This window comes from Propithecus coquereli, unplaced genomic scaffold, assembly GCF_000956105.1.
Source record: "Propithecus coquereli isolate 6110/MARCELLA unplaced genomic scaffold, Pcoq_1.0 Scaffold596, whole genome shotgun sequence".
Lineage (NCBI taxonomy): Eukaryota > Metazoa > Chordata > Mammalia > Primates > Indriidae > Propithecus > Propithecus coquereli.
Genome location: NW_012151907.1, coordinates 146,560 through 158,348, shown reverse-complemented (window position 1 = coordinate 158,348; position 11,789 = coordinate 146,560). Strand labels below are relative to the sequence as shown.

Here is an 11,789-nt window from a genome sequence, read left to right as displayed (position 1 = left end):
GGGGGGGGGTTGAGGCGGGGCTGGGGTGACGCGTGGCCGGGAGAACAGGTTCTTCCAGCCACCCCCGCCATGGTGCTCTCCGCTCTCTGCCCCCAGAGCACGTGCAGTGGCGGGAGCAGGACGCAGCTGTTGCCTGGCGTCCCGGTCGGCAGAGCCCCCCCCCACCCCGGTCCCGCAGAGGGGAAACTGAGGCCCAGAGCGTGGGACCGTGGAGCTGGGCTGGGGCCCGTCCCTGAGAAAAGGCTACAGCTGGCGTCACGCCCCTCCCCCTCCTCCTGCTGCCTTGGGCACTGTCTCCCCCTGTCCCTCCCGTGTCCGGCTGGACGCCGCGCACAGCGCGAGTGGGTGGGACCCCGTGGGGGTGTCTGGGGTCTGCACCGTCTCTCCCCGACCCACTGTCCCCCCCGCCCTGGGCCTGGGGCGGGGCCGGCGGGAGGGCTCCCCCCTTGCTGGTTCCTGGGCCGGAGCCCAAGCACCCCCTGGCTGCCTCTGCACCCACCGAGAAGGACGCCTGCTCCCCGCCAGCCGCGAGGCCTCTTGGCCGGGCCTGTCCCGCCTCCCTCCTCCCCGCGTCGTCCTGACCTGGCCTGGCTGTGGGGCGGCAGCGGTCCCTGGGCCAGAGCCGGCGAGAAGGGGGCAGTGGGGTCCCTGCGCTCAGCCCCTCCCCGCCGGGCCGCCCTGGTCCCGCTTGCGCCGGGGCCGTGGGGACGGACTGGGCCTGGTTTTGTTTTTTTGAGACAGAGTCTCACTCTGTCGCCCGGGCTAGAGTGCCGTGGCGTCAGCCTCGCTCACAGCAACCTCCAACTCCTGGGCTCGAGCGAGCCTCCTCCCTCAGCCTCCCGAGTAGCTGGGACTACAGGCATGCGCCACCGTGCCCGGCTAACTTCTCATTTTCTGTAGAAGTGGGGTCTTGCTATGTTGCCCAGGCTGGTCTTAAACTCCTAGCCTCCAGCGATCCTTCCATCCTGGCCTCCATTTTTTTTTTTTTTTTTGAGACAGAGTCTCGCTCTGTTGCCCGGGCTAGAGTGCCGTGGCGTCAGCCTCGCTCACAGCAACCTCCAACTCCTGGGCTCAAGCGATCCTCCTGCCTCAGCCTCCCCAGTAGCTGGGAGCACAGACATGCGCCACCATGCCCGGCTAATTTTTTTCTCTCTATATTTTTAGTTGTCCAAGTAATTTCTTTCTATTTTTGGTAGAGACGGGGTCTCGCTCTTGCTCAGGCTGGTCTCAAACTCCTGAGCTCAAACGATCCTCCCGCCTCGGCCTCCCATAGTGCCGGGATGACAGGCGCGAGCCGGCCCCTGCCCCTGGCTTTAAACAGCATCCGGGGAGCTCCAGGGACTTCGCTGGCTGCAGCCCAGGCCCGGCCACACGTGTCGCTGTGTAAATTGCAGCCGATTCATTTAAAAGCTGCCAAGTTCAGCTGCTCAGGCCTGGCCGGGGGTGCCCCTGCCTGCCCCGCTTCCCCAGAACCCTGCCGCCACCTGCCTCCCCGCCGGGTGCTTCCCCCAGCACGGCTCCCGGGCCACCCCCCTGGGGCCCGAGCTCTGTTCAAGACTCCCCTATGGGCTCTGGGGACCCCTGGTTGGGTCCTGTAGCATCGGCCCAGGTACCCCCAGGGGATGGGGGGCAACAGGCCGTGGACTCCCGCAGACGCCTCCCTGCAAAGCACAGGTGGGACAGTTCCTGCCCCGTGGGCCAGATCGGGGACCCCCCCCTCCCCGGGTCACTCTGCGCTGGTTTTGCCACTATCACGGTCCCCACAGGCCTGGCTCCACGTGGAGGACAGCCGGCCTCCGCCCTGGTGACCACGCCCGCCAGAAACCTAAGCCCGTCTGCCCAAGCCTCCTTTTTCCCAAGACAATCTGGAAGTCTGTGTTTTGCACGAGATCTCTCGACAGTCAAACGCTGGCAACTGTTAATAATTCGCGATGTTAGGACGCGTCAGGGGCCGTCTTAGGCATGCGCGTGGGCCGCCTGTCTGTGGTCAGAGACGAGGAAGAGACAGGCGGGCCGGCCGGGTGGGCTTCGAGGAGTAGCACCCACCGCGCCCGGCCACGTGTCTCCGTAGCGCTCAGGGGTATGAGGGGACGCAGGTCTCAGAGCTCAGGAGCCTTGTGGCCGAATTTGGACCCTCAAGACCGCCGGCCTATGGGCTGCCTGGGGACAGGGACAGGGACACCCCCGGCCCTCCAGAGGGGCTCGCGTCTCCGGAAGCTTCCAGGATATTTTCGATTCACTCTTGCGACTCCGCCTCCCGACCCCAGGCGGAATTGTGGAATTCGGCGGTTCTGAAAGTCGGGGGCATCCCGCGGACGGCAGCTGTGGGCAGGTGCCCGTCGCCAGGGTCCGGCGGCAGCTCGAGCCTGTTCTCAGTCCCCACCCGCCAGCCGCTCTGCCCCGGGGCTCTGCAGGGCCGGGTGGGAGTCTGCCCTGGGAGGGCTGCCACGGGCCGGGTGCACAGGTTGCTGACTGCAACAGTGCCGGCCCTGAGAGCGGTCAGGCCGCTCTACTCTGTCTTGTTGCGTCTTGTGCGCGTCGGAGGGTGCTGGGGGTTGATTTCGGCTACTCCGTGGGCGTTCTCCTCTCGAATCTCGACTGCCCCGGGCTGTCCCTGTTGCTGTTTGGGGACCCGCTGGGGGCCTGAGGCAGAGCCCAGAGTAGCGCCGGGTCGACGGGCAGGTAGTGGGTGCTCCGGGGCGGCCTCTGGGTCTGTCTGGGCCTCGTCCCGCTGGTGGTCATTGGTCGGGGTCGAGGGACCCGGCTGCCTGCTCTGTGTGTCATGGCTGTTTTTGGGGGGCCTGCGGTGGCCGCCTTGTGCTCCCTCCGGAGTGTTCCCAGCCTGGCAGGGCGGCCGCGTGTGTGTCCACAGGTGCCCGGGGCCCGTCCGTGGCGGGGGTCACGGTCATGGGTATGGAGGCCGGAACAGCCTGGGAGGTTCTGCGGGGAAGGGTGTTCTGGGGACAGGGAACAGCAAAGCTAAGGCTCAGAGGCACTCTTGTGCATGCTGGAAGCCGAGCAGTGCTCTTTAGGGGGCTCGGGGGCCTCCGGCACCACCTTGGGTGGTCCCGGATGGCAGGTCAGGTCACCAGGGCCCCTCCGCGGTCACCAGCCAGGTCCCAGGTTAGGACAGAGTCCCAGTGGGTGGCGTGTTGGCTGAGAACTGTGCAATCTGGGCCGTCCCGTGGCCCCGCGGCAGCAGGTCGAATACCCCCCAGGCAGTCGAGCGCCTCTGTCCCACGTCACGGGCTGTTCCCGGCAGACCTGCCGCCGCTGGAACCGTGAGCTCCCGAATTCTCACGGCCCCGGGAGGGCTGGCGGCAGACGAGGAGACCCCCGGGGCGGGGTCCGCCGGCTGCAGAGGGGTCACCGTGGGAGCCACGGGAGCTGGGGCAGCCCCGGCTCCCCCCGCCTGCCCGGACGTCCCTGCCGTCCCCCGGGTGGCGGGCGCGGGGATGGGCGAGGCGGGATTCCTGGGACCCCCTCCTGCAACAGGTGCCTGGCCCAGTTCCAGCCCCCGGGCCTCCCGCAAATCGAGCTTTAATGCCCGATTAGCGCCAGGGGGAAATCGCTAATTGCTTTTCCGCTATCAGATTCCTCCCGGCTTTGCCCAGAATGGTGGGGACCCAGGAAGGGGGCCTGGAAGCTGCCCCCAGCCCAAGGAGGGGGTTCCCGTGCAAGAGTGGGGGGGTGAGGAGCTGGTGAACCCCCACCCCCGCCCTGGCCGTGTGGGCCTGACCTGGAGGGAGGGGGACGGCAGGCTCATGTCCCCCTCCGCAGAAGGGCCTGGCTTTCGGGCTCTGGCCACCTTGCCGGCCACGGTCCCCGGTGTCCGGCCTGTCCCCTGTCCCCCGCGCTGGAGGTCAGGAATCGTCACCCGGGCAGCAAGGGCTGGGAGCGGCCCGGCGGCCAGGGGCGGGCGGAGCACGGAGCTCTCTCCTCGCCGGGTCGGGGCCAAGCCGGGCAGCCCCCTGCCTCCGGGCAGCTAGGGCGCGTGCCGGCCCTGGCACCCAGCCCGGGCGGCCCAGACGGCCTCCCCGGCGCCCCCGCCTGCCCTCAGCCTGGAGAATGGGCCTTTTGTTGGCTCCGGGCTGGACCGACAGCTGACCCGGCCCGGCCCTCGGCTGCCCACCCGCGGCAGTTGGCCGGGGCCGTGGCAGCCGGGCCAGCCGGGGCTCAGGCCTCGGGGCCGGGGGTTGGGGGGGTCCCCGGGGCGGAGGGAGCTCGGTGAGCAGGACTGAGGTTGCTGCCCCCGCCCCAGGTGGGTGGCCCAGAGTGGACGACAGCTGGGGCCAGCTGGGGCCGGGCACGTGTGACCCCAGCACCTCCCGCCTGCCGCCTGGTCCCGCGTTCCTGCCACCCCCCGCCGGGACGCCCTCCCGGCGGCTACAGCCTCGGGGCGGACCCCTCCCCCGTCCCCGGGTACAGCCTGAGGTCCCCCCGGGCCCTGGGTTTCTCTGGCAGGTGCTACGTGGGCCTCAGTTTACCTCTTGCTGCGTGGCACGGGGCCTCCAGCCAGAGCACTGGCCGGGGCCCTGGGGAGCGTGTGCTGGTGGGTGACCCCCTCCTGGTCGGAGTGTCCCCGTGAACACACGCGGGCACACGGGGCCCTGCTGGGCCCGGCCGGCGGCGACGCAGCCCGCCCGCCTTCCAGCCTGGGGACCTGCGCCGCGGCCTCTCCCTGGGGACAGCTGTGTGTGACGGAGTCGGGGTGGCCCAGCGCCTGCAGCCGGGTGGACAGATGGGTGCCTGGCGTTTGGACAGCCGGACACACATGTGCTCCCGGCGGCAGCTGCCGGCTGCCACCTGTCCCGGGCGGCGTACGGCCGGGTGGGGTGAGGGTGTCCCTGTGGGCAGCCTGTCCCCCCACACCCGACCAGCCTCAGGGCCCTGGGGCGGGGCCTGCCCCTGCGTGGGGACGTGGCCCCTCTGTGCCCACCGTGCCTCGGAGCTTGTCTGCTCCCTGGACCTGCCCTTCCGGAAACCAATTCCTCCAGGCCCTGCTGGGTGACGTTGGTGGCCCCAGCCCTGAGCTGCAAGAGGCTGGCAGGGCGGCAGAGGCTGCCACCTCTCTCTCCCCTTGTGTCCCTGTTCACACGCCTCTCGGGGGTCCCTGCGTGCCAGGGCCTGGCTGACAAGCCCCCGTGTGCCAGGGGGCGGGGGCAGAGGGGCTCTGGACCTGGCGCCGGGGGGGACGGGGTCCGGCCTGGGGTCCGCCCTGGGTTTTGGGGGCAGCCGCCTGAGAAATCCGGAGACCTGGGCTTGGAGAGAGGTCCGGAGTCCCGACGGGGGCTTCTCAGTTGGGGACGGTGGTTCCTGTGCCCGCCCCCCACCCAAGCTGTGTCCTGCCCCCTGTGTCTTGCTGACGTGGTCATTGTGTGACTCTCGGAACCGCTCTGTGGGGTGTCTGTCGTTCCCGATGCACGGTTTGGGAAACTGAGGCAGAGAGAGGTTCGTGCCGTGCTGCGTCCCACCCTCGTTGGGGCGTGAGTCCGGACGCCGGCACCTGGCTGGTGTCCGCCCGGCCGCCCACCAAGGCCAGGGCAGGGCGGCCTCAGTGTTGCCCGGGACTGCCTCGGCCAGGGTCACTGTGGGGGGGAGGACACCCCATTGGTGCCAGGCGGGCGTGGCCGGCGCAGGTTCTGGTCCAGCTCCAGGAGCCGCCCGCTGTCCCAGCCGGGCCCAGCTCTGCGCTCAGCTCTTCCGGGTCTGGTTCGACTTAATCCCGCAGGCCCGGAGCGGATGCAGGGGTGGCTGAGCTCTCAGGAATGCAGCCCGCCCCTCGCCCGCCCGCTCCCGCCGGAGGAGGGGGTGGCGGCCACGCAGGCCCAGGGGCGGGCCCGGCGCTCCCCGGGAGAGCCCGCCCCGGACACGCCCTGCGAATCCCAACCCTGGAAAGTCCCCCTGGGTCTGTCCGTTAATTAAATACGTTTGTTTGGTAAAAGCAGCTAAAAATACCCGCGGCAGGAGGAGAAGAGCCGGCTAATTAACGCCCGGTTTGTTTGGGATCTGAAATACATTTCCGTGCCCATGAGACGCCGCCCTCCTCCCCCATCCCTGCAGCCGCAGCCTTGTTGCCGGAGGCGTCCCCAACTCCAGAGCACCCCCCTCCTCGGGGGCCCCTCCAGCCTCCCCTGTGCCCGACCCCCCCGACAAACACCTTCCTCCTGCAAGACCCGGCCTGGTCCCTGGAAGGTTGGGTGGCGGTGGGGGGGGTCCCATAGGGTTCACCCTGTAGTGGGGGGCTGTGGTTATCTGCAGCTCCAAACCTGGGTCCTGGCCTCTGTTTTTTTTTTTTTTTGAGACAGAGTCTCACTGTGTCGCCCGGGCTAGAGTGCCGTGGCGTCAGCCTCGCTCACAGCAACCTCCAACTCCTGGGCTCAAGCGATCCTCCTGCCTCAGCCTCCCGAGTAGCTGGGACTACAGGCATGTGTCCACCATGCCCGGCTAATTTTTTCTATATGTTTTTAGTTGTCCAGATAATTTGTTTCTATTTTTAGTAGAGATGGGGTCTCGCTATGTTGCCAAGACTGGTCTTGAACTCCTGACCTTGAGCGATCCTCCTGCCTCAGCCTCCCGAGTAGCTGGGACTACAGTCATGCGCCACCGTGCCTGGCTAATTTTTTTATATATGTTTAGTTGTCCGATTAATTTCTTTCTAGTTTTAGTAGAGATGGGGTCTCGCTATGTTGTCCAGGCTGGTCTCGAACTCCTGAGCTCAAACAATCTGCCCGCCTTGGCCTCCCAGAGAGCTAGGATCACAGGCGTGAGCCACCGCGCCCGGCCTCTGTTGACCTATAAGGGGCCATGGGTCTCGGCCCGTCGGGGCTGCGGCGGGGCAGGGGGTGTCGGCATTACGTGTGGCCGACCGCGGCCCTCTCCGAGCCCGGCTTTGTTTTGCGAAAAAGCTGGGGGGCCCGGGGTGGGCGCCAGACCCCGACCTCGCGTTTCACCCCCACAGATCCTGGTGGACCTCGCGAGCCCCGGCGGCCGGCCGGCCCTGGTCTACGAGAGCGTCGTGGCCCAGGACGGCAGCCCCATCCTGCGGGACCTCGTCCTCAGCCCCGACCGGCGGTACCTGTACGCCATGACGGAGAAGCAGGTGGGTGCCACGGAAGGCGGGGGCCACGGCACAAGTCACGTGGCTGCTGCTTCTCCTCCCAAGGGGGTGCCCACGGCTGCCCGGCGACCGTGGTTTTGTGGTCGTCTCGGGGGGAGTCTGAGCGCCTTGTCCACACGCAGCCGCGCGCCTGTACTCAGGCCGGGCGCACCCCGTGGGCGCAGGCGGGCGTGGGACGGGCCTCGTGTGTCCGCTGCCGTCTGTGGATTCTCCCCCGGGCTGGGTCCGGCCTTCCCGCCCCCTTCCTGCGTGACTTCATGACCAAAGTCACGACCACAGAAGCGGGTGTTTGGACGAGAGCGTTTCAGACTCTGGGTGTCATCGGGGGACTTGGGGGCGTCCATCTGGGGCCTGGGCCCGGCCTGGTGACCCCGGAGTCCGGGCGTGGGGCAGGCGGGGCCCGGCGAGGACACAGGTCCGGCCGGGTGAGGACGGGTTCCCCCTTCCCTCCCGGCTGCCCCTGCTGCCCGCACCCCACTGCCATTGCGGTTGGGTGCTTTTCCCCCCGGGACCTGGGGAGCTCAGAGCAGGGACAGCAGGAAGAGAGGCGGGTGCCCCGGCCAGAGCTGCGGGGGGTCTGCGTGTACCGGCTCTTTGGCTGCCCGGCTGGGTCACCAGAACCGGCCTCGGAGTCGGCTGGGAACAAGCCAGAGCCTCCCGGAGTCCAGGGGACCAGGACGGGGCGGTGGGGACCCCGGGGAAGGGCCTGACGCCGCCCCCCCGCCCCAGGTGACGCGGGTGCCCGTGGAGAGCTGCGTGCAGTACCCGTCCTGCGAGCTGTGCCTGGGGTCGCGGGACCCCCACTGCGGCTGGTGTGTTCTCCACAGCACGTGAGTCTGCGTGGGCAGGGAGGGCCCTAGACACCCTGGCCTGGCGCCCCCCGACCTGTCGCCGCGCACCCCGGGCGGCCGCAGGTCCCCTCCGGGCGGGGGCGGGAGCGTCGCGGGGCTGGGATCGGGGACCCTCCCCCTCCTGCGGGGTCTTGCTCACCTGCCCCGCCGCGGCGCCCTCTGCCCACAGCTGCTCCCGGCGGGACGTCTGCGAACGCGCCGACGAGCCCCAGCGCTTCGCGTCGGAGCTGCCGCAGTGCGTGCGGCTGACCGTGCGGCCGCGCAACGTGTCGGTCACCACTTCCCGGGTCCCGGTGAGCGGGGCGGCCCGGCGGTGGGGGAGGGGTGGGGCGTGGCCACGGCAGTGGGGGAGGGGTGGGCGTGGTCTCAGCAGTGGGGACGTGGCCACGGCGGTGGGGGAGGAGTGGGGGCGTGGTCGCGGCGGCGGGGGAGGGGGGACCGGCTCACCCGCGCCTCCCCCCGGCGGGGCCCAGCTCGTGCTGCAGGCCTGGAACGTGCCGGACCTGTCGGCCGGCGTCAACTGCTCGTTCGAGGACTTCACGGAGTCGGAGGGCGTCCTGGAGGGCGGCCGCGTCCACTGCCGCTCGCCCTCGGCCCGCGAGGTGGCGCCCATCACGCGGGGCCAGGGTGAGTCCCCACTCGGCCGGACGGGCCCGGGGTGGGGGTCGGGCAGCCCCACATGGGACCCCTGACATCGCCGTCTGGGAGGTGACAGCGGCTTCTGGGCGCAGGGCCGGAGCGAGTGGGGGTTCCCGGTGACCCCGGAGGGCGGAAAGGGGGTCCCCGTGACCCCAAAGGGCGGAAGGGGGTCCCCAGGGACCCCGGAGGGCGGAAGGTGACCCCGGAGGGCAAAGGGGGTCCTTGGGGACCTTGGAAGGTGGAAGGGGCCTCAGGGCCCAGACGCGACTCAAGCCCAGGAATCAGCGGGGCTAGAGGAGCAGGGCTGGGCGTGTGAGGTCAGAGGTCGGCGGGGAGACATCTGCCCTGGGTGCAACAGGGGCCTGTTGCGGTTTGGGGGTACAGGACCCCTCTAGTTGCTGCAGTCGTATAGCTGCTCTACAGCCACTCCCCCGACTGCCCTGGGAGCAGCCGCGCAGGCCGGGGGCAGCGGGGAGGAGGGGGCGGCTCCCGGCTGCTTTTGTCACCGAGCAGGTGGCAGGTTGGGGACAGAGGTCCGAGCAGGGCTGAGGTTCCTGCCACCAGGGGCCGAGGAGGGACCCAGCTGAGCTCTCCGGCGTCTCGGAGGGTCTGCGGGCGAGTTCCCCCCAGTCCGGGCTCCGCGGCGCCTGGTGGCCCTGGTGTTGGCCGCGGCGACTCAGCCCGCGCCACCCGCCGATCCTGCAGGGGACCAGCGCGTGGTGAAGCTCTACCTGAAGTCCAAGGAGACCGGGAAGAAGTTCGCCTCGGTGGACTTTGTTTTCTATAACTGCAGTGTGCACCAGTCGTGAGTGTCTCGGGGCTCCTCTGCGCCACCCCCCCAGGTGTGGGCCGGGCCGGGCTTTCCTTTTCCGGACACTGGGCAGAGCGGGGGGCATCTGTGGGGCGAGGGGCGGTGGGCGGGACCAGGCCCGGAGAGGAGGCAGCGGGAGCAGCACGTGCAAAGGCCCTGGGGCAGCCAGATGAGGCCCCATTGGGGGGCTCAGGCCTAGTCCCCAGGCCTCAGCGCCCCGCGCTCTGTCCCCACAGCTGCCTGTCGTGCGTCAACGGCTCCTTCCCCTGCCACTGGTGCAAATACCGGCACGTGTGCACGCATAACGCCGCCGACTGTGCCTTTCTGGAGGGCCGCGTCAACGTGTCTCAGGTGAGGCTGGGCGTTGGCGGTGCTCCCTGGCCGTGAGTGTGGCACCGAGATTGAAACCGGGGCCTGTCCTTTGCTGAGGACACCCGACCGTCGGTGGCTCTTGGGGACACCAGCCGGCCTGGATTCAAGGACATGCGAGTCCTCCGGGTCCCGTCCGCACAGAGGCCCCCAACCACCCTCTGTCACCCCCCGGACCTGGCCTTTCTGCTCCGCGCTGTGACGTCGGACCTCAGGGGACGGGACGGCGGCAGAGGGTGGGCCGAGGGCAGGCAGGGACCGTGGATGTCGGGGGTGACGGTGCCTGGCAGTTGGTGTGTGAGCACCGGGGACACGCGTGGTTTGCCCTGGGAGCACGGCCTAGCCCTGGGCCAGCGTGTCGTGGGGCGGCCAGGCGGGGGCTGCTGCGTCCACCTTGTCGTCCGCCACGCCCACCGCCCACAATGCCGCGGGAGCCGTGCCGGGCCCTGGCTGGGACCTCGTGCTGCTGAGTCGCTCCTGGTCCCCTCCCACCGGCCGAGAGGTTTCCTGGACTCACGGGCACCGTCGGCGAAGGTCACTGTCCTGCAGCCTAGGCAGCCTGGGCCACCCTAGGGTCAGGGTCAGGGTTAGGGTTAGGGTTAGGGTTAGACTCAGGCTCAGGGTTACGGTCAGGCTCAGGGTCAGGGTTAGGGTTAGGCTCAGGCTCAGGGTTAGGGTCAGGCTCAGGGTCAGGGTTAGGGTTAGACTCAGGTTCAGGGTCAGGGTTAGGGTCAGGCTCAGGGTCAGGGTTAGGGTTAGACTAGGCTCAGGGTCAGGGTTAGGGTTAGACTCAGGGTCAGGGTTAGGGTTAGGATTAGACTCAGGGTCAGGATTAGGGTTAGGGTTAGGCCCAGGGTCAGGATCAGGGTTAGGCACAGGGTCAGGGTTAGGCTCAGGCTCAGGGTCAGGGTTAGGGTTAGACTCAGGGTCAGGGTTAGGGTTAGGATTAGACTCAGGGTCAGGATTAGGGTTAGGGTTAGGCTCAGGGTCAGGATCAGGGTTAGGCACAGGGTCAGGGTTAGGCTCAGGCTCAGGGTTAGGGTTAGGGTTAGGCTCAGGCTCAGGGTTAGGGTTAGGTGGGGGAGGGCAGCAGAGAGCAGCTCGGCCTGGACTTGGACCCGAAAGGGACTTTAGAGCCCCGTTTGCAAGGCCCAGGGTGGCCCCAGTCACGGGGAGGCTCCGGCCTGAGTCTCAGCAAGGGGTCACCGGGCGCCTCTCCGATGGCCGGGGCAGTGCTGGTGTAGGCGTGGCCACCGTGCCCGCTAATCCCTCCCTCTGGGGCTGGGGAGGTGGCCCTGGTGGCTATCTGCCACCACCTGCGTCTCCGCTGTGCCGTGTGAGCTCTGCCCCCCTAGACCCCTTGGGGGCCAGGCCAGGACCCCAGGTCCTCTCCTGGGGCCCCCAAAATCTCCGCAGAGCTGCTCACGGGTCGCGCCCGCCTTGGGAGCTGCTGCGGGGCTCGGGGATCCCAGCCTGTTTTGGGCGTCCCTATTTACAGCCCGGCTATACAGCGGGGTTCCCGAGGGGCCATCTCCCGCGGGCGCTGGGAGCGCCGTGCTGCAAGGAAACTGGGCCGTTGCATCAGTTATTGTCGCCAAAACGACGCCGGGGGCCCTGCGGGGTCCGGGGTGTTTTTCTGCAGCGCTCTGGCTATTTTTACACACTCCCTGGGCCCCCAGCGGAGAGCGTGCGGCCCTCTGGCGACTGCTCCTCCTCCAGGGCCCGTGGCCTGGATAGGCTCGTGGGGTCCCTGGGAGGACGAGATCGTGGAACACGGGCCACGGGTCGGGGGGTGCCGGGACCAGAGGGGGGAGGCTTGCCCTGAGCGTGTTGTGCAGCTCTTGGCCCAGCCGGCCGTCCTTGCGGTCCTCAGTTTGCCAGTCTGTAAAATGGGCGCGTGGGGCTCGGCCGGGAGGAGTCCGGGCTCCGTGCACAGACCGGAGTCCGGGGCGCGGCGGGGCACAGACCACCCGGAAGCCCCCACCGCCGGCTCAGCCGC

The 11,789-nt window shown here is 68.8% G+C and overlaps 1 protein-coding gene across 1 annotated transcript in view; it reads left to right on the top strand.

The window, feature by feature from the left end:
* The window catches only part of LOC105822096 (plexin-A1-like), a 53,255-nt gene that overhangs the window by 4,584 nt on the left and 36,882 nt on the right, over positions 1-11,789 (top strand). The window contains exons 3-8 of the mRNA XM_012659035.1: positions 6,962-7,102; positions 7,850-7,950; positions 8,141-8,264; positions 8,445-8,598; positions 9,316-9,415; positions 9,658-9,772. Of these exons, the coding sequence (XP_012514489.1) occupies positions 6,962-7,102; positions 7,850-7,950; positions 8,141-8,264; positions 8,445-8,598; positions 9,316-9,415; positions 9,658-9,772 (735 nt within the window). The remainder of the gene's footprint in view (positions 1-6,961; positions 7,103-7,849; positions 7,951-8,140; positions 8,265-8,444; positions 8,599-9,315; positions 9,416-9,657; positions 9,773-11,789) is intronic.